General features: G+C 37.1%; 1 protein-coding gene across 1 annotated transcript; it reads right to left on the bottom strand.

The window, feature by feature from the left end:
* Window positions 1-18,082: 18,082 nt before the first annotated feature.
* On the bottom strand, window positions 18,083-18,927 carry LOC149197929 (uncharacterized). Its single transcript, XM_089408871.1, has 4 exons — window positions 18,799-18,927; window positions 18,670-18,721; window positions 18,550-18,595; window positions 18,083-18,462 (listed from the first exon to the last, which is right to left on the bottom strand). Exons 1-4 carry the CDS (start codon window positions 18,925-18,927, stop codon window positions 18,222-18,224), a joined length of 468 nt encoding a protein of 155 aa, XP_089264997.1. The 3' UTR covers window positions 18,083-18,221.
* Window positions 18,928-25,107: the final 6,180 nt, after the last annotated feature.

Below are 25,107 nucleotides of genomic sequence, written 5' to 3'. Positions count from 1 at the left end.
CAACAAAATGGGCTACCATCAGGATACTGTTTACCTTGGTAGCTCGTAATGGTTGGAAAATCCATCAAATAGATGTAAACATTGCTTTCTTGAATGGAGATCTGAAAGAGAATACTTTTATGTCCTAATCAAAAGGATTTATTATGAAGGGTTAGGAACACAAAGTATGCAAGCTTGTAAAATGATTGTATGGACTCAAGTAGGCACCGTGAGCGTGGTACGAGAAGTTAACAGAGCATCTTCTGTAACTCAATTTCAAACATTATGATCTTCATGATGCAACTTTGTTTGTCAAGGAATTTGGAAAAATAATTTTATATCTTGTGGTGTATGTAGATGATATTCTAATGATAGGGAAAACTGAGAGCTACATTGCATCCATAAAAAAGGAATCGAGGAAAGATTTTGAAATGACAAATTTAGGCTATGTTAACTACTATCTTGGTATTGAAGTAACTCAACATCTCAAGATTATATTCCTCTCTCAGAAGAAGTACATTGGATATTTGTTGAATAGTTTTGGCATGGATGAGAATATTTATTTGTTGAGAAGCGTTTCTCAAGGAAAGACATGTATTCTATGTTCTCAAAAATAGTTGAAATATTGATCAATGAAAAAGAAATAGTTAAACAATCCACTTTCAAATTTATGAAACTCCTTGATAAAATTCCTTAAGAAAAGTTTCCAAACAATTTCATCATTTTCAATTACTATGAAAATGCTTTACCTACAAATAGTATATTTTTATTGAAGTAGGAGAAAATTTGGAATAGGAAAGAGTTAATGTAGGAGGCTTAAGTCATTGAAGAAAATATTCATGGAAGCAATGGTGTCTCTTAAAATTTCCAATGTGGTTCCAACAAAATAAGAAATGAAATCTAGAAGAGAAATCTAATGAAAGATGTGAAAATTTTTGTACATCACATTATGTTCCTCAAGATGAGAATTAAATTCTTTCATAGGAATACCATCAACCATGTGTTGAGAATCACTTCAAAGATGGAATGAATGAAACTCCATTAGATACACATGACGAATTTAGTCAATATCATTGTGGTGAAAATATCATAGTGGCTTCTTGGTGTAGGACTACCACCCGCACATACCCACAGTATGCATTAACAACAATAATGCATCCTCAACTGTCCCAGGATATCTAACTCTACAATGGAGCTAAATCTTTAGACCATAAATGGTCAAGTGGCCCTTTTCTACAGTTCCTGTGTATAGGAACTTCAATCACCCCAGTTAAAACCCTCTATCAAGGCTCTATATGCTCTTATAACCTTCACATAAGACTTTAACAAAGCCTTCCATTTAATCTCTCTCATCGGGACTTAAAAACCCTTCTTAAATATATATATATATATATATATATATATATATATATATATATATATATATATATATATATATATATATATATATATATATAACCAGTCCTCTCGACCTTGGTTAATATATATATTAACACAAAAATACTCTATCAGTGCTCTTCCTTAGAAAATCCCTATATAAAGGGAAAATGATCAAAACACAACTTTCTCTGCCACTACACGAGTTATGCACACACCCCGAGGTTATACCCCAATCACAACCGGCTGTCAGCTTATCCAAGGGTCACACATATATGCTCCTATCCCCCCTCCTCTTCCGATATGCAACTATTGGAGCGTTAACATATAACTTTAATGCAACATAATTTTACACATGAACCTTGCTCCAAATAGATATATTGGACTTCAAAGGTTATACAATTGCCACTATAACCTTGTCGGGTCCTCTCTTTAGTCGCCACTCCTCCGATAGGCCGAACTTCGCCAATGCCGATACATGATTTGTGATCAGATCTTGACCGTCGATTTGATCTACGATCCAACGGTTGAGATTAAGTCGCACTATCGCATATCACTCAACTTTAATGCTAGTTCCTTCCTTTTCCACACACCGATCCAATAACTTTTCGGACCTAATGGGTAAATAAACCAATCCCTAAAATATTTCAAGTTCGGCACTTGACCTTGACTGTGGTTTTCACCATTTCTTAATGTAATTCAGGTTTTTACATTCACGTGAGTTAAACTGTGTAATGACCCCGTCGATGCGATAGTTCGTCTTCCCGATTTGATCTCAGCCGTTGATCTTCTCAGATCCAATGGTTGCTGAGCATGAGTTCTTTAATTCTCTGCTCGTCCCTTTACTTGGGTTTTTCTGCGTTTTCAATGGTTTTCCTTCGGTTTCTTCAAGGGATTCTTTCTTCTGCTGCGCTGCTCAACTTCTCTGAGCTTTACTCCCTCACTCTGTTACCTCTCTAGTGCTTCTCTTCGCTTCCTTAATTGGATTCAAATATCCCTTTTTTATTCTTCTAAATCATGTTACGCATCTATGTATCCTTAAGGATTTTGCCAAGAATCTCCTGCATGAGAGCCTACAATTCAAGTAATTCATTCATGGAAACATTCTTCAATACTCTGATATAGTCAGAAATAAACTTTGAATATATATTAATGCAAAAGACATAGATTACATTCAAGACTCCTCGGTCTCACTCACACACATACACAGGCCTGATTCTACTATTGGTGGCCTCTTCTATGCCCGTAGGCTTACATATGTTTTTATATGGAAACTAGGATTGGATTACTATGAAGGACCTTATCCCATCCTTTAACAAAAAGCCTAAAGCTCGCTACATGCAGGCATACGTGGCAAACTTTATCCACTCTAGCTTTTTCTCTGTTTTAAAACAGAAAAGTCTCCTTATCAGCTCAATGGTCCATATCTACTCTAATTAAATCCTAAAAGCTCTCTCTTTCTCTTAGAGAGTTGGATTTGACTTTTACCACCCATGTTCTCATTTATTTATTTTGAGAGAATTTACATATTCTCCCATTATCTAATTAACTCACACTTAAAGGTCTAAATATTGCCTTAACTTGATACCTAGGAAAACTATTTCCTAAAATGCATGACCCCCTATGTCTACTATTTACAATGATTTTCCTTGGGCTGAATGCTCCTGCATCACTTCTCAGAGGCTACTACCAATTTATATAGATCCAAAAGAGGAATATCAAACTAAGAGGAGTAAGCATTATCACTTTACATCCAACTTCCAAGCTATTGGTTTCTCATCTCAAATAGAGTCTAATGAAAAGGAGGTATTTCCAATATCAACACCAAAGGGAATATACAATGAAAGGGATGGATTGCATGCTATATTTTATAACACAACAAGATTGTTGGTAAACAACAAGATCCAACCCTCTAGTGCTCCATGGATTCTTAACATCAATTCATTTTTGTAGCTTAATCATGGAATAGTTATAATTTTTTTATGGGGGAGTATCTTTAGAAGACTTCCAATCAACCAAGACTTTAAAACATTCTTGGAATGAAGCATATAAGTTTGTTATGTGTAAATGTCTCCATTTGAAGTCTACTTCTACTTGAGGTCTCCCATTCACTCTTACTATGTTAGGGTAGGTGGATATTGTATATAAGTTTGTTATTTTAGGTAATTTTTCATAAAAAGCATTTGTAAAATAAATATGATGGTTCGGGATAACTCCATTGCCCAATGATTAAGGAATTTACTTTGATTATGGGGTTCTCATCAACCCACAGGAATACACTATCTCTTAGTTGGAGCCAAATGTTGATGTATTTTTATGTCACACATCTAAAAGAGTGATTATGAAACAACATGCTTTTAGTCAATTTTAATGTTTCAAATCCTTTCATCCAAGACTGGAAATAATGGTGTCTTTGTTCAAAAGATGAAAGAAGAGAAAATATATTATAAATAATGAAATTACCCATGTCATACGTCAAATACAATGGTGTCCATTCAGTTAATTTTTAGTACAACTAATTGAGCATATTTTCCATGAGTTCTATAAATTCAATATATTTTTTATCAAAGCGTATACAATGCACTATGACCAATAATATTGCATCTATTAACTCTGTGAATTTAGATATATATGTTATATAGTGTGGCTCTAATAGTCAATTAAATCATTAATTCCATTCACACTTAAAGAATACATGGGAATATCTAATAGGTTGGACACATTAGCATGTGGTTTATCTAGCCCCGAGGGTTATCTCAATTGGTCGAGCCCCCTTCATTAAAGCACCTATGTTATTGAGAGGTAATGAGTTTAATTCTGTCAACACTCTCAAGGTCACACTCTATGGTTGACGCAACATGAAGTGATCACTTTAGATGGATATTCAGGGTAAATATTCCGTGAACATAGTGGTCACTAATCTTGGAGGTCTATGAACCACACAAAAAAAAGAACAGGGTTTATCTTGTATATATTCAATAAATATATCACGTAGGTGCTTCGTAGAATCTCCAAGTCCTATTGGATTGTTTCATCAATGGCCTTGCAGGGAAGTAATTGGAGAAATGAACTCACCACTGTGTTTTGTATTATGCTAGTATACACATCATATTGCAAATATTGTTATCACAACACAATAATGTACACACCATATTTTCTACCCGATATGATACCTTCTCTTGAATGGAAAGCACACAAACAAATCTATTAATTCTCTTCTTTGCAGGTGCCTTCTTCTCACTATGTATTATATACTATCTTTCTTTGGGTTCCTTCAACTACAATCCATGTGGAGAAAATGGTTGAGTAGGTTTTACATCCATTTAAAATCTAAGTAATTGTACTTCCTCCCTCTTTCCTAAAAAGAATGCATTTTTCTCTTAATTGTTGGTGTTGTTATTGATGGAAAGTAAATTTACCTAAATTTGTTGAAAAATGGAGGGCATACTCTTATCTTCAATGATATTTGGGATGGAAACTGTGATGGAGATAATTCACCTATGAAACATATAACAATTAAATAGCTTATAATATGGATGAATGAAGATAAGAAAACAAATCCCTTGATTTATACTTCTATAAGTGATGAGGTGAGTCATCATATAAGATCTATAAAATATTATTGGGTCGCTTGACAAGCATAAGGTGAAATTTGTAGTGAAATGATATTAGCAAAAATAAGGCATGGAGTATGAGGAAGCATTTTCATATAAAACAAAATGGGATACCATTCATGCTTTATTGGCTTTGGTATGACATAATAGGTGGAATTCTATTCATCACATGGATGTGAATACAATATCGTTGAACAAGGATTTAGAAGAGAATGACTAGATGTATTAACCAAAAGGAGTTGTTTTGAAATATCAAGAACATAAGTTACACAAGATTATCATTTATTGCATATCCTAAAGAGATCACCTGACACATGCCATGAAAATATAACTTAGCATCGTCTAAAGATAAATTTTAAGAAATTTAATATTCTTGATTATGCAGCATTGTTTGTCAAGAAAGTGGGGGGAAATGTAGTTTATCTTTTATTGCATCAAGATGATCTTTGTATAATGGAGAAGAATGAAGCTTCTAATGCCTATTTAAAGAAAGAGTTGTAGAAGGGATTTGAGATGAATGACATAGGACATCTTCACTACCATTTGGGTATTGAAGTAACTCATAATCCAAGTTACAAATTCATTTACCAAAAGAAGTACCTTAGTGATTTGTAGGGAAAACATTTAGGGACTAAGATTCACAATTGGGCTAATTTTGCATGCTTTTTGCAAAAAAATGATAATCTAATTTCCTTTTTTCCAAAAAGGATTCGCCAATATTGTATGATATAAAATGATTTTACTTTAGATATCACCAAAATTTTACAAAAGACTATATAAAATCATTATAAATTTGAATATTTTTACAAAATTATAGCCACAAATTTTATATTTTGCATGTCACGGACTAGTAATATTCATCAATATTTCTAAGCTTCAAGATATATTTCTATCCTTAAAATTTGCCATGGAGATTTGTTGAATAAATTTGTCATGGTAGATTATAATTCTCTCTCTAGTCCAATGGAACAAGATTTCATTCTAACACCAAAACGAGGGAATGAATTTGATGATGCAACTAAATATAGATAGTTTATGAGGAGTCACATATACCTCACTACTACTAGACTAAATATTTCATTTGTAGTTGGGATCCCTTCTAGTTTCATGCAAAACTATTTGAGGTACATTGGTGTGCTACAGAGTGAATTCTAGGGTACATGAAGGAAGATCAAGGCTTTAGTATAAAATACTCTAACACAAAGGACTTTTTAAAATAGTTAGATCTATGTTTTCAAAGATTGATGTGAATAAGGAGAATGAAGTGTATACTTTAGGATACCTCATGAGTCTTTGATCAACAACTACCTCTTCAAGATGATAGAAACTATTTATTTAAATAGATTCCACTATACAGGCAAAGTATGTGGTTGGCACAAAGGGAAAAATGAGATTTTGTGGCAAAAAAGATATTAAAGTATTTTGAAGAGAAATAAGTGAATGTTACTTCACTTTTGATTGACATTTCTTTAGAAATAAAGTTGGCTTAGAATCCTAGATTCCATTATAAAAAAAGTACATCAACATGAAGTACTATTCACTTTGACATCATGTAGAGGCCAAGGCCACTCACTTGATATATTGTTCCACAAGTGAGAAAATTTCAAACATCATCACAAAACACTTGAAACATAAATATTTGAAAAGTCCAAAAAAAATACATAAAACTAGAAAAACATCTTTGGATTAAGGGGTTAACACTGGTTACCTAATCCTATTTTATTATAAATATAATTATTCATTTATGATAATTATGAAGAGAAAAAAAGGAATAGGAATAGTCATCAAAATTGTTGGAATATAAAACTAAATATCATATTTCAATATATTTATTTGTAGCTGATATTAATAAAATTGATCCGTTCCTAAAGTTATTCAAGGCTTCTCATACATTGTTTGTTCCATTTCTATTTCTCATTATGTTTATCATTTGTTATTTTGAGTAGCATATACTATCACCTTTAGAAAAGCCTAAACATTGTCATTGCTCACGTATACTCTCATTACCAGTGTTTAGTCTCTAAACGTGATAATTCGTGATAGTTCTATTGTTAGGTTTGATAATGAGTATTTTTTTTTTTTCCATTCCTAAAGTTATTCAAGGCTGGTCAAACATTGTTTGTTCCATTTCTATTTCTCAGTATGTTTATCATTTGTTATTTCGAGTAGCATATTCTATCACCTTTAGAAAGACCTAAACATTGTCATTACTCACATATACTCTCATTACCAATGTTTAGGCTTTTCTAAACGTGATAGTTCTATTGTTAATTTTGATAGTGAGTATTTACTCTCATTACCAATGAGGCCTTTCTAAAAGTGATAGTTCTATTGTTAGTTTTGATAGTGAGTATTATTTTTTTCCGTTCTAATTATTGAGTAGATTTTTCAGTTGATTCCAGAGTAAAATTTAACACCTCTTTAAAAAGATATGAATCTACTAAATTCTTGTAAATAATATTCTTTCTTTACACCATCATAATATTCTTCCTTTACACCATCTCATTATTCATACTTCCACTAATTTAAGGAGATACGAATCACTAAATTCTTGTGGATAATATTTTCCCTTTACAGCATCTCATTATTTATGCTTCCACTCATTTTTCGAAGATTATTTTTATGTCCTATTTATTATGCTTCCACTCATTTTTCGAAGATTATTTTTATGTCCTATTTATTATGCTTCAACTCATTTTTCGAAGATTATTTTTATGTCCTATTTATAACCAGTAATGGTATATATCTTAGTAGTTTTTGGTGATCAAATTTATTATTATTGAACATCCTACTAAATCCATTTCCCTAATTTTCTTGACATATGTTATAGTGTTACTATTTTCATTTTTACACTTACATAATATAATTTATAATTTTTCTTTTTTATACTTCTATAATATAACTTCTTAGAATATCTTCAAATTGAGATCATTTTTAACTGCTTGAATTGAGACTAAGCCTTAAAAATTTATACTCGTTTTAGAAACTGCACCACAGAACCGTAGTTGGAACATGAAACTACTTGGGAGAACAAGAGTATGTAAAGATGGGAAACACAAAAAGGGTCGAGGCACCCACAGGAAATGATTCATAGCATCGAACTATGACCACAACCGAGTCATGGAAGTTTGTTGAAGGCTTGTGGTACTAATTAAACTTTTTGCGGGTATTACTGGTACCTTGATAGTATTTATGGGTGATTTCTATTTCCACCACAGTTTTTTAATTAATGCCTCCTGACATGGGGCGTTATAAGAAAATATAAGGCGAGAAAAAAATTAGAGGAAAAAAAACAATCTCATTATATTTCCTTATTGCGCCCCATGTAAGGGGGCATTAATTAAAAAACTGTAGACGAAATAGGAATCGCCGTATTCATGGGCCACATCGATATATTTGTGATCTACTCCCGCTATTAAGTCAAAAGTCAAATTTGTAGACGTCAAAGGTTGACTTCGGTGTTGACGATCGGTTGCCGCGTCCGCAGTGCCAGTGTATTTTAGGAGGGCCATTCGTCCGGATAGTTTAAAATTTGATGATATTGTAGATTTAGAACTCGGAGATTTGACTTCATCTCTATCCAAAAAAAGTCAAATTGTTCCAAAATCTACGCTCAACCTTTTACGTTCCAACGACTTATTCAAATTATTTCAAAATTTACGCTCAGCCTTTTATCTCCGTTGTCAATATTTCGCTGCTTTGAATGGAATTACGTCTTTTCAATTAAAGCACTTAAAGCTTTGACTGTCACTCAAAACGATAACGGACTTCATTTTGACAATGGTTATGTATGGTAGATAATGGTTGCGTTCAAATTTGATCACATTTAATTTATTTCAGAGTTGGTGCTTTCCTAAAACGTCGTCTAAACTACTATAATTTTGCTCAGGAAATAATAGAAATTTTGATTATAGCAATCAAGTTTTAAGAATCTGAATTCTCAGAGTTTTTTATTTTAGGGTGCTAAATTCATTTTTATTATAAAAAATAAAATAAAATAAAATTTAAACACTCCTCAATCAAATCTCACTGAATTCTAAAGAGAATTTCACCCTCCTGTCTAAATCTTATAGTTCAGTCCTTTAAACGCTTTTACCCCATTCCGATAATAAGTTAACGGTAATCCGTCGAATCCTTGAACCACAAAAATAATATCAGTAATATCTCACTCCCTCGGGCTAATGGTCTCGCTTATCTTTTTGTAGGATATCTCCTTAAAAGTTTGTTTCTCAATGAGAAATCGAATTGAACAAAATTTAATATTTTAGGGTTTTGAGGCCATTAGTTAGCTAAGGCCTGTTGGTAAAGGAGGTTTCGGAGGTGAGTGTTAGAAGGAATAATTCTCAGTTAAGTGATTGATCCCTCCTTTGCTGTCATCTCGTCCTGGTCCTAGTAAGGGAAAAATTCAAACGCTTTTTAAGAAGACTTGGTCATAGGAACCCGAAGATCTCACTTAGAAAAGTTGTTGGTGAGTCCAGGAACAAGAACATAGGTAAAACTCTTAATGGAAGAAAAATTATGAAATTTCCGTGTGATATTACCTAAGAAATATTATAATGTTTTTTTGACATTTATAGAATGAAAATATTCATGTTGAAGCTTTACGAGATAACTAGAAGTTTATGTTGAAAAAAAAAATGTGATAAAAAATATCTCAGAATAAATTTTTATAGAGTGATATATCGTATTATTGAAAATGGAAATGTGGAGAAGAAAATAAAAAAGCGAGGAAGAAATGCAGTTACCATATGAAAGACAAGTTAACTGCATGGTATCTAAGAATACATGGGGATATATCACAAGTACCTCAATGTACTCCTCAAGTGTTCAAGTGATCTCCATAGCCATATATTGTTCAACCCTATAATGGGGGATGAGGCTTCTGTATAATCACAATACCCAGAAATCATGGGCCAAAAGAAAGTCCAGTTGAGTGGTTAAGAGAAAAAGGATCACACGGAAGCTTCCAAGGATGGATGAAAAAGTGGAAATGGGTGAGTAAAAGAAGATAGTTTCCACTGCACATAAGTGCAAAGAGCCTAGCCAACATTACAACTATAACAACATTGATGGTCTCATAGAGAAGAAATACTAGAAATTACATCTAGAGTTGAATTCAAAGAATCAAAATAAGGATGCAAATAGGAAAAAATCATAGCAATAAAGGCAAGCAATCAAGTGGAAAACATCTTAGATGTGGATGATAATATTTCTTCACATTACTGTAGAATGAGGTCAATATGAATGGCGTTCATTAATAGGAAGAGAAAGAAGTGACCAAACTCTTCCATATAAATATATAAGGTAAGAAGACACATATTGATAATATGTTTGACTTAGGTTCACAAGAAAATATCATTGCAATAGAGTTACTCAATCAATTTGGATTAGAGTTATGAGATCATCCTATCCCATTTCCATTGGGATGGGTTAACAAGGGGGCAGAAATAAAGGTAATCAAACAATGTAAAATTAGATTGCTATTTTTGTTGATTTTATTAATGAAGCAAAATTGGATGTGTTTCCATTCGATGTATATGGGGTTATGTTTGGGAGAACCTATATTATATAAAATATTCACTATTCATGCAAATAACCAACCAATATCTCCTTATCAAGGATGGAAAATCATTCATCGCTAACACGCATAAGGGAAAGACAAATATTTCACTAGTAAATGCCAACCAAGCTAAGAAATTGATCAATTCTAGCAATAATTATGTTTTATTATTATTAAGAGAGAATGAGTCCATTGAAGGGTCAATTAGAGCAATAGAATCCCTAGAGGAGTGTACTAAACAATATAGACAACAATTGAAAGATTTTATACAAGCATACTGATGCAGGAGCATCCAGCTCCGAGGAGACTAATGACTATTGACAACTCACGGGAGAACAGAAACAAGTCAGAGGCTACAGAATTGGGTGGACAGACCACCGAGTTGGTTATTGTTTTTTTTAACTATTGTTTTATTTCCTTTTATCTCATAGCATTTAAGATTACAAAGTTGTTTAGGCCCAGGAAGGGAAAACTGTTTAGTTAAGTTTTTGTTAAAGAATAACTAAAATGACAGTTAGAATTCAGGTAGAGCAGTTTATCAATTAGTTATGTATCCATGTAGATTAAAAAGGAAAATAAACATTTGTACAGGGACTTCTTCCCTTCATGAAAAGCAAAAGAAATAGAAACGAGAACAAGAAACCCTCTGTACAGAACTACTGTTATTTTATCTGAGATAATCTATTGCTAACGACTCTTTTCATTATTATGCACATAACTGTTACTGTGTATTACTGTATCTAAAAGCAAATTAAAATAGGAGAAATTGTTGAAATGCAAGAGCGTTACAGACTTTGAATCAAGACCATAATATTACCAGAACCAGCATACAAAACGAGACAGAGTAAGGCGGTCACAGCACAGCGTATGAGCAAGGTGGATTTATTAACAGCATAAAGTTGCAGAACAAATACAAGAACGAGAGCGTTACAGGCATTCAAGGAAAGTCAGAATGCAACTGTAATAACCAGAACCCGTATGCCAAGCACGAGGAGAACGAGGTCTCGCAAAGTCCATATACAAGATTACAAAAAAGGTACCAAACCAACCATACTGTGTCCATTTAACTTAAATTAAATATTTCATAGTCATTGTGTACAGTAAGGACGAAAGCCTTACAACTTCATGTAACAAACCCCGGCATCGCCGTAAAGAAACACAAGTTCCAAACCCTTGCTATATGACAACCATCAACTGACACAAAAGAGAAGAGTACAGAGATTGCAAACGCCGGCAGAAGGCACGGCCAAACCCCAACAACCCAAACAAACTAAGATCTACAGCCACGGTCATAGTAAACACACTACAGGCAACTGTAACAGGAATAGACCCTACCCGTTTGCAAAGGGTACGAGGCCTGGAAAGATGTGAAGACTGCACAGCTCGGAACCCTCGGGAGCCAGCCCTCGGTTCAAACCTGTACACAGAAGCAACGAGAGGTTAGAACCACCAACAGCATACCGAAAACGAAGGAACAAACAAATGCAAGCGTGAAGGAACTCACCCACAGGTCGACGGAGAGCTGTCGAGGCAGAAACCCATTCCATAAACTGTAAACGGCACAGAACCTGTAAGTGTCGATAAAAGACAACCAAACCGGGTGAATCATAGCACGAAAGTTTACCTTCAAGGGCGGGAAGAGATTTGAAGAGCGGCAGCTTCAAGGACGCAGCTACCTGTACAAAGAATATAACTCAGTGACAAAGAATGCAAACACTTATACAGTGAACCCACAAGACATAAAGCAGCTTACCATAACTTCAGAACAGAAACCCTGAGCTATACAGGCCCACACAAATCGATAGACAGCATCGAAGACAGAGGAATAGCTCCTCAACAGAAACTGCAACCAGTGTAGCCATTGACCGAATGTAGAGTTCATCTACTGGATGTCACAGTGACCAGGGTTCGAAACCGGAAGCATCGCCACAGGATTACAGAAAGAGCAGCGGTCGAGTGATAGGCGGAAATGAGCCAAAGGCAAGACCTGAGGGTTTAACAAAGGCGGGAGTTGACGGAACCAGCCGGTAACTAAACCCTTAAACCGGCAGAGGTGTGAATTAATGAGCCTTGGGTTGAGGGCCGGGTAAACCGCGGGAGTTTTGTCCGCACATAAAGTGACCACCGGGCCTGAGGTGAGACCACGTGGTCTCACGTGACTGTGTGTCCACGTCACCAAGGGCTGGGCCATCAAAAGTGGTATCAGAGCAGGTTTTGAGTAAAGGAAAATGGAGGTTGGCAGAAGAGGAAGAGGAAGAGGAAGAGTCCGGAGGGTAGCAGAAGAGGGACTCCGTGAGGAGGTCCGTGTCTTGCGAGAACGTTTAGAAGCAATAGAAGCTGGGGGAAGAAGAAACCCGGCAGATAACAGTGATGAAGATGAGGCAGAACCAGAGGAAGAATTAGAGGGGGTGACACCAGAATTCAGACTGTTGAAGTCGGTTTTGCTATCAAGTCATAAGCCAAAACATGAGCTGTCAACTTACGACGGAAGTCTGTCCGCAGACGTGTTGTTGGATTGGCTAAGTGAAGTCAACAAATATTTCGAATTCGAGGAAACCAGTGAGGATAAACAGGTGAAGTTCGCCGCCACCAAACTGAAGGGACATGCGTCCTTGTGGTGGGACAGTATTCAGGCGGAGCGGAGGAGGCTTAACAAACAGCCTATAAAGAAATGGTCTAGAATGGAGGCCAAACTGAAAGAGAAATTCCTGCCGAAGGATTACCAGATTATGCTGTACCGGTAGGTACAGAACTTGAAACAAAGGGGAATGACTGTGAAAGAATTTACAGAGGAATTTTATAAGTTGAATTTACGAGCAGGATATGTGGAAGACACCCCGGAGAAAACAGCCAGATTTGTGAATGGTTTAAGGGGGGAAATCTTGGATGAAATTGGTATCCTTTCACCCCGGACATTGGATGAAGCCTATCAGTTTGCGCTGAAGGCAGAAGAAAAAATTAACCGGAAGCAAAATGCCAGAAGAGGAGGTGGAACTGGCAGGGGGAAAGGTAAGATGTTTGGAAGAGGCCAAGGTGCAGGTTCAGGTGAAGAAAGCAGCAGCTCTAAATCTGCTGGAGCAGCAGAAAAAGACAATAGCACTAGAGGAGGACGACCACCTCAGCGGGGGCGAGGATATGGTCGGGGCAGGGGAGCTGTCCAGTGCTATCGCTGTCACAAATGGGGACACAAGTCGTATGAATGTCCTGAAGGTGAACCAGCAGGTGGAAGAGGAGCTTATGTTGCTCAGCCAGAGGATGCTGAGGCAACACCTCAAGAAGCGGAAAATGCACCTGAGACAGGTGAAGCCTTGGTGTTGAATAAAGTGCTGTTGAAACCAGCAAAGGAGGTTGCAGAACCAGATCAACGGAAAGCGTTGTTTCGCACTGTCTGCAAGTCGCGAGGCAAATGTTGTAAACTGATCATAGATAGTGGGAGTACTGACAATTTAGTAGCTGTGGAGATGGTAGAAAAACTGGGATTAAAGAAGTTAAAACATCCCACTCCCTACAAAGTATCATGGCTGCAAAAAGGGCATCAACTGTTAGTTGACGAACAGTGTGAGGTGGAGTTTCAGATTGGTAAGTACAAGGACAAAATCCTTTGTGATGTCATGCCAATGGATGTCTGTCACCTACTGTTGGGGCGACCTTGGCAGTTTGATAGAAGTGCAGTTCATGACGGGAAAACGAATTGCTATAAGTTTGTGAAAGATGGGATCAAGCATACGCTTGTACCCATCAAGGAGGAAAATACAGCAGAAGCTAGTGGAGTGAAAGCACTGCTGTTAGGCGGAAAAGAGTTTATAAGACAGATTGAGGACAGCGAGATAAATTTTGCTGTCATAAGGAGACCAAAGACAGTGGTACTTCATACACAGGTTTCGGATTTACCTGAAGAAGTACAGAAGCTACTGCAGGATTTTGGGGATATTGTGGTAGATGATCTTCCAGATGAATTACCACCAAGGAGAGGTATTAGTCACTGTATCGACTTTATACCAGGAGCAAGCCTACCGAATAAGGCAGCTTACCGCATGAGTCCCAAGGACCATGAAGAAATCAGGAAACAGGTCCAGGAGTTGTTGGACAAAGGTTTGATTCGGGAGAGCATGAGCCCATGTGCAGTACCAACTGTTTTGGCTCCAAAGAAAGGAGGAGAGTGGAGAATGTGTACAGATTCCAGGGCTATTAACAAAATTACTGTTAGGTACAGGTTTCCCTTACCTAGGATGGACGATATGATGGACTGCTTGAGTGGGGCAGCTTATTTTTCGAAGATTGATTTGAAAAGTGGATATCACCAGATCCGGATTCGGGAAGGAGATGAATGGAAGACCGCTTTCAAGACAAACGAAGGGTTATATGAGTGGCTGGTGATGCCATTTGGATTGAGCAACGCTCCCAGCACATTCATGCGATTGATGAATGAGGTACTGAAGGAGTTTAACGGTAAGTTTGTAATAGTTTACCTGGATGATATTCTGATTTTTAGCAAGACTAAGGAGGAGCATTTCAGGCATTTACAGAGTGTGTTGAGGAAGTTACAGCAGAACAAGCTGCTGATTAACCTGAAAAAGTGTACCTTTTTCCAGCGAGAGTTAGTATATCTGGGATTTGTTATTGCAGAAAATGAATTGAAGATGGATCCAGAAAAGGTGGCAGCTATAGTTAGCTGGCCTTCTCCAAAAAGCTTGTTTGAAGTCCGCAGTTTCCATGGACTAGCCAGCTTTTACAGAAAATTTATCAGGAATTTCAGCGAGATTTGCGCACCTATGCTGGACACAATTAAGAAGGTAAATCAGCCTTTTCACTGGACTGAAGCAGCAGAAAGTAGTTTTCAAACTCTGAAAAAGAAGATTACAGAGAGACCGATATTGAGGCTACCTGATTTCAACAAACTTTTTCAAGTTCGTTGTGATGCCAGTGGGACAGCCATTGGGGCAGTCCTTAGCCAGGAGGACAGACCGGTCGCCTATTTCAGTGAAAAGCTAAATGAAAGCAGGCAAAAATACTCAACCTACGACAAGGAGTTTTACGCCGTTGTGCAGGCTTTGAAACATTGGAGACATTACCTGTTAGGTAACGAGTTTGTCTTATACTCTGACAATTCTGCGTTACAGTACATTATGCAGCAGCACAAATTGAATCATAAACATGCAGCTTGGGTTGAGTATTTGCAAAGTTTCACGTTTGTACTGAAACACATTAGCGGACAATCAAATAAAGTAGCAGATGCACTCAGTAGGAGGACGTTGCTTCTCCAGGAAAGCACGATGCAGATTTTGGGATTTGAACACCTAAAAGAGCTGTATCCGACCGACACTGAGTTTATGGAAGCCTATGAGGCTTGCCAAAACCCGCTGTTACGAAATGACAGCAAGTGGCTAGACTATAATCTACAGGAAGGATTGCTGTTCAAAGGAGGGCAGTTATGCATACCCAACTGTTCTATGCGGGAAAATATTGTACAGGAAAAGCACAGTGGAGGACTGGCTGGACACTTTGGTATAGACAAAACGATTGCTCAGGTACGACATTTCTATTTCTGGCCGAAATTGCAGCGGGATGTGCAGAGGTACGTGAGCAGATGTAAAGTGTGTCAACTAGCAAAGGGTCACAGTCAAAATACTGGTCTTTATTCGCCATTGCCGATTCCAAGCCGACCATGGGATTCAGTGAGCATGGACTTCGTTCTGGGTTTGCCGAAGACACAACGAGGTTTCGATTCAGTAATGGTTGTAGTTGACCGATTTTCAAAAATGGCACATTTTGTACCGTGTAAGAAAACCAGCGATGCTACTTATATAGCGCATCTTTTCTTTAATGAAATCGTTCGGTTGCATGGACTCCCGAAATCCATTGTCTCTGACAGGGATGTCAAATTTACTGGTCACTTTTGGAGAACTCTGTGGAAAAAGTTAGATACTCAATTGCAGTTCAGCTCCGCTTACCACCCGCAGACTGATGGTCAGACGGAGGTAGTGAACAGAAGCCTAGGAAACTTACTTCGAAGTTTAACAGGGGAAAATTCCCGGACGTGGGACCGTGTACTTGCTCAAGCAGAGTTCGCGTACAACGATTCACCGAACCGCAGCACCGGGTACAGTCCGTTCCAGATTTTGTACGGCATGCATCCGCGAGGAGTGCATGAATTGCGAGATTTGGGGAAACTTGAGAAACGGAGCGCTGATGGGGAAGAATTCGCTCAAGCTATGAGCAACTTGCACGAACAAGTCAAGCTGAAATTGCAGGACAACAGCCAAAAATATAAACAACGAGCTGACACAAAGCGTCGGGAAGTACAATTTAATGTTGGGGATGAAGTACTTGCATACTTACGTAAGGAGAGGTTTCCAAAACGGGAGTACAATAAATTGAAATTCAAGAAGATCGGTCCCTGCAAAATTGTCCGAAAGTTTTCTGCGAACGCTTACGAGATACAGTTGCCACCTGGAATTGGGATTTCTCCCATTTTTAACGTGGCAGATCTGTTTCCCTATGTCGCTGGTTCGGAGAATGATGCAGCAGCAACAATGCCACAGAACACCAACCATGGAGAAGACACTTGGATGAGACAGTTGCCAACAGCACCACCCCTTGAGGTCGAAAGAATTCTGGATACGCAGGTAGCTAGACGCACACGCAGGAAAGAGTATCTGCGATATTTAGTCAAGTGGAAGAACCGTCCAATAGAGGACAGTTCGTGGCTCAACTCAACGCAGATACAAAAGGCGGGCTATTCTATTGACGACCTCATGGAACGGAGCCATGACTTTTTGCCACCCCGGGAGCCTGATGCAGGAGCATCCAGCTCCGAGGAGACTAATGACTATTGACGACTCACGGGAGAACAGAAACAAGTCAGAGGCTACAGGATTGGGTGGACAGACCACCGAGTTGGTTATTGTTTTTTTTAACTATTGTTTTATTTCCTTTTATCTCATAGCATTTAAGATTACAAAGTTGTTTAGGCCCAGGAAGGGAAAACTGTTTAGTTAAGTTTTTGTTAAAGAATAACTAAAATGACAGTTAGAATTCAGGTAGAGCAGTTTATCAATTAGTTATGTATCCATGTAGATTAAAAAGGAAAATAAACATTTGTACAGGGACTTCTTCCCTTCATGAAAAGCAAAAGAAATAGAAACGAGAACAAGAAACCCTCTGTACAGAACTACTGTTATTTTATCTGAGATAATCTATTGCTAACGACTCTTTTCATTATTATGCACATAACTGTTACTGTGTATTACTGTATCTAAAAGCAAATTAAAATAGGAGAAATTGTTGAAATGCAAGAGCGTTACAGACTTTGAATCAAGACCATAATATTACCAGAACCAGCATACAAAATGAGACAGAGTAAGGCGGTCACATCACAGCGTATGAGCAAGGTGGATTTATTAACAGCATAAAGTTGGAGAACAAATACAAGAACGAGAGCGTTACAGGCATTCAAGGAAAGTCAGAATGCAACTGTAATAACCAGAACCCGTATGCCAAGCACGAGGAGAACGAGGTCTCGCAAAGTCCATATACAAGATTACAAAAAAGGTACCAAACCAACCATACTGTGTCCATTTAACTTAAATTAAATATTTCATAGTCATTGTGTACAGTAAGGACGAAAGCCTTACAACTTCATGTAACAAACCCCGGCATCGCCGTAAAGAAACACAAGTTCCAAACCCTTGCTATATGACAACCATCGACTGACACAAAAGAGCAGAGTACAGAGATTGCAAACGCCGGCAGAAGGCACGGCCAAACCCTAACAACCCAAACAAACTAAGATCTACAGCCACGGTCATAGTAAACACACTACAGGCAACTGTAACAGGAATAGACCCTACCCGTTTGCAAAGGGTACGAGGCCTGGAAAGATGTGAAGACTGCACAGCTCGGAACCCTCGTGAGCCAGCCCTCGGTTCAAACCTGTACACAGAAGCAACGAGAGGTTAGAACCACCAACAGCATACAGAAAACGAAGGAACAGACAAATGCAAGCGTGAAGGAACTCACCCACAGGTCGACGGAGAGCTGTCGAGGCAGAAACCCATTCCATAAACTGTAAACGGCACAGAACCTGTAAGTGTCGATAAAAGACAACCAAACCGGGTGAATCATAGCACGAAAGTTTACCTTCAAGGGCGGGAAGAGATTGGAAGAGCGGCAGCTTCAAGGACGCAGCTACCTGTACAAAGAATATAGCTCAGTGACAGAGAATGCAAACACTTATACAGTGAACCCACAAGACATAAAGCAGCTTACCATAACTTCAGAACAGAAACCCTGAGCTATACAGGCCCACACAAATCGACAGACAGCATCGAAGACAGAGGAATAGCTCCTCAACAGAAACTGTAACCAGTGTAGCCATTGACCGAATGTAGAGTTCATCTACTGGATGTCACAGTGACCAGGGTTCGAAACCGGAAGCATCGCCACAGGATTACAAAAAGAGCAGCGGTCGAGTGATAGGCGGAAATGAGCCAAAGGCAAGACCTGAGAGTTTAACAAAGGCGGGAGTTGACGGAACCAGCCAGTAACTAAACCCTTAAACCGGCAGAGGTGTGAATTAATGAGCCTTGGGTTGAGGGCCGGGTAAACCGCAGGAGTTTTGTCCGCACATAAAGTGACCACCGGGCCTGAGGTGAGACCACGTGGTCTCACGTGACTGTGTGTCCACGTCACCAAGGGCTGGGCCATCACATACAGTGGAGTGTTTCAAGAGACTAAAGGGCTATCTCCCAAAAGGGAAGTGAAGCACAAGATCCAAATTTTTCTAGAATTCCCATTTTCAAATATCAAGCTTTAAAAGTAGTCCATTATAGAAGAAAATTAGGTGAATAAGTAATTGGAGTAGTTGGTAGATCATGGTGTTATTCGACCAAGTACATTATCACATTGGTCAGCGATCATGATTATGACAAAGAAGAACAAGACTTGGTGAATGTGCATTCATTATATGGAATTAAAAAACTATTCTCAAGAATAGTTACCCTTGCCTATGGTAGAAGATTCTTTGGATTAGTTGCAGTTGTTCACACTTAATCTTTGGGATTAGGTAAACTAAAGTAAATATTGTAAATAGTAAAAATAAAACGAAGTTGAAAAATGAAGAGACATTGGGAGATGAAACTCAATAGTCTCCCTCTCCTTGTATATACTCATATTCTCCCTTAATGCAAAATAATTCAATTCGTAGAATTACTCTAGACCTGACATGGTATTAGATCCAACTACCAAATTTAGCTCTCTGCTCCTATATAACTCCGGGTACTTTCTTGCCATTATACTCTATCCCTCTGTTCTCTATCTATTTGTGTGTTAACTCCAAGACTATGTTACTCCTGTGCATTGGTGGAAAATCATTTTTGATGCACTGTGCGTAACTCCAATGTGTTGGAACAAGCTTTGCCTTGAATAAGCTTCGCATTGTTTTTGAAAGGGTCATTGGTTGAATTATTCTTGGTTTTGAATATTGTGCAAAAACATTTTTCTCTGATCTTAGCGTTGGTCATCGCCAAAAAATCCTATTGTACGAAGGTTGAATGTTCTCACTGATCTGACCTGCCAAAATGGTTGAATGGTTTGTTGCATAACTGGGGTGCTACGTTGAGGTGTGGCTATTGGGATGCGAGCCCAAGTATCGTATTCTTCCTCTTTTGGTGCGTATGATCTTTAGTTCGTATGTGTTGAAGGGAGCAATGTATGATGCAATGAGCATTGAAATCAATTTTGTTGTGTTGAAGCAGTGGTATATACAACAAATTCTAATTTCAACGAATTTCATTCTTATTTGTTCGAATAAGATAGAAGTTGTTTTTATGGTGTTTTAAATCATTTTTCGATGCTTGTATGTTAACCATTTTTGAATATCGGGTATTATATCAGTCGTGAAGTCTTGTTCCATTAAGTTCTTAAAGGGTGCACATATATAAACAATGAGTTTTTAAAGAGGAAATATGGTCATTATAAGAGATGGCATATTTAATTACTCATAAGCGAAGTTTTATAATATGAAATGTTTTATGTCCCTTTTTTGAAGACCATAAACTGTATGAGTGTTGTAATGAATATCACATGTAGTAATATGGTCTAACATATTATATGATGTGACTATTATATGGCGTGACTATGGTGTGGCATCACATTTATATGGTGTGAATAATTAGATGCATAAAAAAGAGTGAAGGTATGTCATTTACATATTCAATTAGCCTTTTATTTAAATAGACGACATCAGGTAAGGTTGTGATTTTGAATCGAAAGTTGATATTTTTTTATAATGCATTCACTCATATCTATAGTGGGAATAGTTATCACTGGCAAAGAGAACTACCATGAGTGGTACAGGAAGATAAAACACATCTTGATTTTCAAATAATTGTGGGAAGGAGTTTGTGAAGGAGAAGGAGACAATGCACCAGAAAATAGCACTTCAGACAAGGAGCTTTCCATTTGGGAAAACAATAACAACAAGGCCTATGCCTTGATTGCAATGCCAATAAATAAAGAGGCGAGTCACCAAATTTATCCATTTTCAAATGCCTTTAACGCCTTAAAAAAGTTGAAGGAATTGTATGACTCACACTCTGAACTTGAAGTTGTTCAATCGATGATTAAGTTGTTCAATCTTGACTTGAAAAATGATGACCCTCTTATCTTAGCATTAGAAGTAAGATCCATTATGCGTGCATAAAATCCACTAGTATTGAAATATATATACTCTGATATCCTATGTCAAGGAACTATATCCCACTTATTCATGTTATCTTGAGTCACTGCAAGTAAGTGGAACTCAAGGATATTGCATTTCAATCCCTTGAGAAGAAGTTTGTTGAAACAGAGAAGGATTTTGGGAAGAAGAAAACTCCTCAATATTTTGAAGAATTTGTGTGTCTTTCACAAAAATAGAATAAAAATGCACAGTATTCTTCTAGAGGAAGAGGTGGCCAAACAGGAAGAGGAAGAGGAAGGAAGAATTTTAGAGGCAAGGGGGGCAAACATTTCCAAGGAGAAAGGTTTCATCTTCATTGCATACGATGCAATAGAGATGGACATGATGCATCCGCATGTAAGCTACCTTGGGACAAAATTGAGCACGAAAGAAACAAAGGAAAAGGTAAAACAACCGATAAAGGGAAATGAAAAGTACCTGAGTCCACTCATTTTGTTGTGGCCAATTGAAGCGTTGGAGTAACTGAATACTTATTCAATGATTCACCTGCTTCATGGAAAGATGCTTGGTTGCTTGATTTCCAAGAAACTTGCCACATGAATCTCAAAAGAGATTTATTTGAATATTTCACTAACAATATTGATAGAACATTATACTTTGCAGACAAGTCCAAACTCAAGCCATCAAGGCTTGGCACCATCAAGCTCAAACTGCATGGTCTTCCAGACTTTTTTCTACATGATGTTCTATACCTCTTGAAGTTGAGGAGAAACTTGTTGTATTTGGTTTAGATTCGCGCGTAAGGACACTCCATTCACATATTTTATTGCAAGGTTGAGGTTAGAAAAACATCAGATCGCTCACTTGTCATGACAAGGATAAAATAAGAAAGACTTTTGAAGCTACAAGGAACCTTTGCTCATGCACAAAACTTTTCATACAATTCTCACTATGATGAAGGTACATTTCCATAAAGTATTTTATGGAATGCTATATTTGGACACTTGAACTATGACAACCTTCATTTGTTGAACAAAAAATGTGTTATTGTTTGCCAACTATTCCTAGGAAACTTAAGCAACGTGATGCTCATGTCTTAGGAAAGCACAAAAAAAATCTTTTCATGATTCTGATTCAAGAGCACATAGAAATATTGAACTCATTCATTCTGATTTGTGTGTCCAAATGCGTGTTCCTTCTGCAAATGGTAATAAATAAATGATGACATTGATTAATGACTACACTAGAATGTGTTGGGTTTATTTATTGAAGAACAAATCTAAAGCGTTTGAAACATTTAAGAACTTTCATGCATGGATTAAAAATTATGCACAATCTCATATTGGCTCTATTCATACTGATAATGGAAAATAATGCACTTCAAATGAATTTGAAAACTATCTTTGCCAACATGAGATCAAACATCAAACAACCATGCTGTATAATCCCCAACAAAATGGAGTAGCTGAAAGAATGAATAGGACAATATTAAATATCGTATGTTCCATGATGTTTTTCAAGAATGGTAAATTGATGTTTTGGATAGTTCTATGTGCTTTGTATATAAAGAATAGGTTTCCATCTCATGCTATAAAAGCCAGACTCCCTATGAAATGTGGTATGGCCACATTCCTTTGGTGAGGAATCTCAGGATTTTTAGTTCCACCTGTTGTGCCATAATACCCAAGGAATAGAGAAATAAACTCAGTGTAAGGAGTCACAAATATATCTTCCGAGGGTACTCAAATATCTCCAAACCATACCATACCTATGATGAAATGAATAAAAAGTTTATAATATCTAGAGATGTGATATTTCTTGAATCTTCCAAGTCTGACAATATTGTTGAGTGGTAGCTTGATCATTTGGATAAATTCAGAAATGCAAAGCATTTTGAATAGTTTGATAATGAGATTCCACATATTAAAGGGGGAATGCCTATACTGGATCAATTTGTAGAATCTTCTTCTGAGGCACTCTCTCCCTCAGATGAAGCTCCAACCACTTATCACACTTTGAGTGATGTGATTGGCAGAATTGGGAGACTAAATCTTAATTTAGCCCCATCTCAGTCAAATGAGTAGCTTGGTCCATCTCAGAAAGGTTCTCCAAAATGACTTATAAAGACACTTGAAAGTGTTTGTCCTAATGTGGTTGGAAAGAAAAGAACAAGAAGCTCAACCGAACAAAATGGAGGTGATGTAGACACTTGAAAGTGTTTGTCCTAAGGTGAAGTTCCTCGATTTGCAACCATCACTTGACACTCTAGTGCTAGATATAGGAAGCAATTAAATTCTTTTTCTACCTTGCAATGAATAAAATTGTGGGTACTTCCTGAATCAATCAACACTATTACCCTTTTCTTCTTGATTTGTCATTCTATCTTGATGGTTTGAGGAGTGGTAATTCCAGCCAATGCATTACAAGACATGCTCGGATTCATTTCTTCTTTATCTAGGCTTTGTTCCTGGAGTATATCCTCTTCTTTTGACCTTTCTTGCTCCTTTTCTTCTTCCTCTTCACAATCTATGTATAATAACTTCTCTCAGCACACTTATGATGTTTAGTGTATTTTCTATCACAATTGTAACAAAGCCATTTTGCTCTTTTTTCTTGTAATTGTTGTGGTGTCAACCTTATAGGTTGTGGAAGACTAGGGGCAACAACATTTCCATCTTTATAGTTGTGAGTGGAATGCTTCTTGGTTGCCATAATTTTACTTTCCATTTTTCTAGTTAAGTTGAATGCCTTCTCTAATGAATCAGGTTCCCAAAGGAAAACATCATGTTGGATATTATCCTTTAAAGTTCCTATGAACACATCAATCCTATGCTCCTTTAGAATATTTTTTACCCTTATATTCAGTTTTTGGAACTCCTCAATGTGCTCCATTATTGAACCATGTTTGAGACTTATCAATTGGTTAAAAAAAGTGTTGCTTTTTGTATCCTCATAATGCGCTGCCAATTATTTTGTAAAAATTGCCCAAGTGATAATTTGTTTACGAGAGCAAAGCGATTGATACCATACAAACTGATTTGGTTCCAAATATAAAGTTGCAAAATGTACCTTTTGTGTGTTTTGCACATTATTGAGATCGAAAAATTGCTCCATCTGTAATATCCATGTTGTGGGATCCTTGCCATCAAACTTCCTCATATCGATTTTTGGAATATGGTGGGTCTTCGATCCAACATTAGAGTCTATGAAATCATGATTAACATTTCTTTTGTTCTCATCATGAGTTTCCTTTACTACCCTTTCACCATTAGTAAGCATTTATTGTAGAAACTTTGTCAAATCTGTTTTCAAATCTGTCTTCAAATGTTCCATGCCTGTCTTCAAATCATCCATCTTAGCTTCCACGTCATTTATCTTAGCTTCTACACCTTTCTTTAAACAATCCATCTTAGCTTCTACGCCTTTCTTTAAACCATCTATCTTAGCTTCTACATCTTTCTTTAAACCGTCCATCTTAGATTCTATTACTTTTTGTGCAAGTGACAATTGTTGCACTTGGTCTCGTAATTTTGATATATCATGTTGCATTTCTTCCTCTTCTTCATGAGTTATGCTAGAGCTTTCAGGTTGCTTACTAGCTGTTTGCATTTTCTTACCTCGGGGCATCAATTACCGATAATAATGCTTTACTATGCCCTTTGAATTCCTTCAAACTAATTTTTCAAACCAAGCTTATGCAAAAATTTAAAAAAAACTACACACCTCTTTTGACTTTGTAGGAGCTTGATATTGAATTTGATGTATCTTTGTAATTTCGTATCATCCAGTTTTGAAATTGCGACCTGTGGTATCCCTCTATGTCCTCTTTCCAATGCCACTAGTCTGATCCAAATTAGATTCTCGAGGGAAGAGTTATGCCAAATCTCCCACAATGA

This window comes from Pinus tabuliformis, chromosome 2_2 (assembly GCF_031772625.1).
Source record: "Pinus tabuliformis cultivar Carrire ecotype Pingquan chromosome 2_2, CPIR1, whole genome shotgun sequence".
NCBI lineage: Eukaryota > Viridiplantae > Streptophyta > Pinopsida > Pinales > Pinaceae > Pinus > Pinus tabuliformis.
Note: the sequence above shows the minus strand (reverse complement) of the source record. Positions and strands in the feature narration are given on the sequence as shown.

Bases quoted from the DNA above. Each gene is read 5' to 3' on its own strand.
- LOC149197929 (XM_089408871.1), bottom strand. From the start codon at position 18,927: ATGAACTCTACATTCGGTCAATGGCTACACTGGTTACAGTTTCTGTTG. The intron at 18,722-18,798 runs GTAAGCTGCTTT...TTCTTTGTACAG, and splicing joins GTTTCTGTTCTGAAGTTATG to GTAGCTGCGTCCTTGAAGCT. The intron at 18,596-18,669 runs GTAAACTTTCGT...TGCCGTTTACAG, and splicing joins ATCTCTTCCCGCCCTTGAAG to TTTATGGAATGGGTTTCTGC.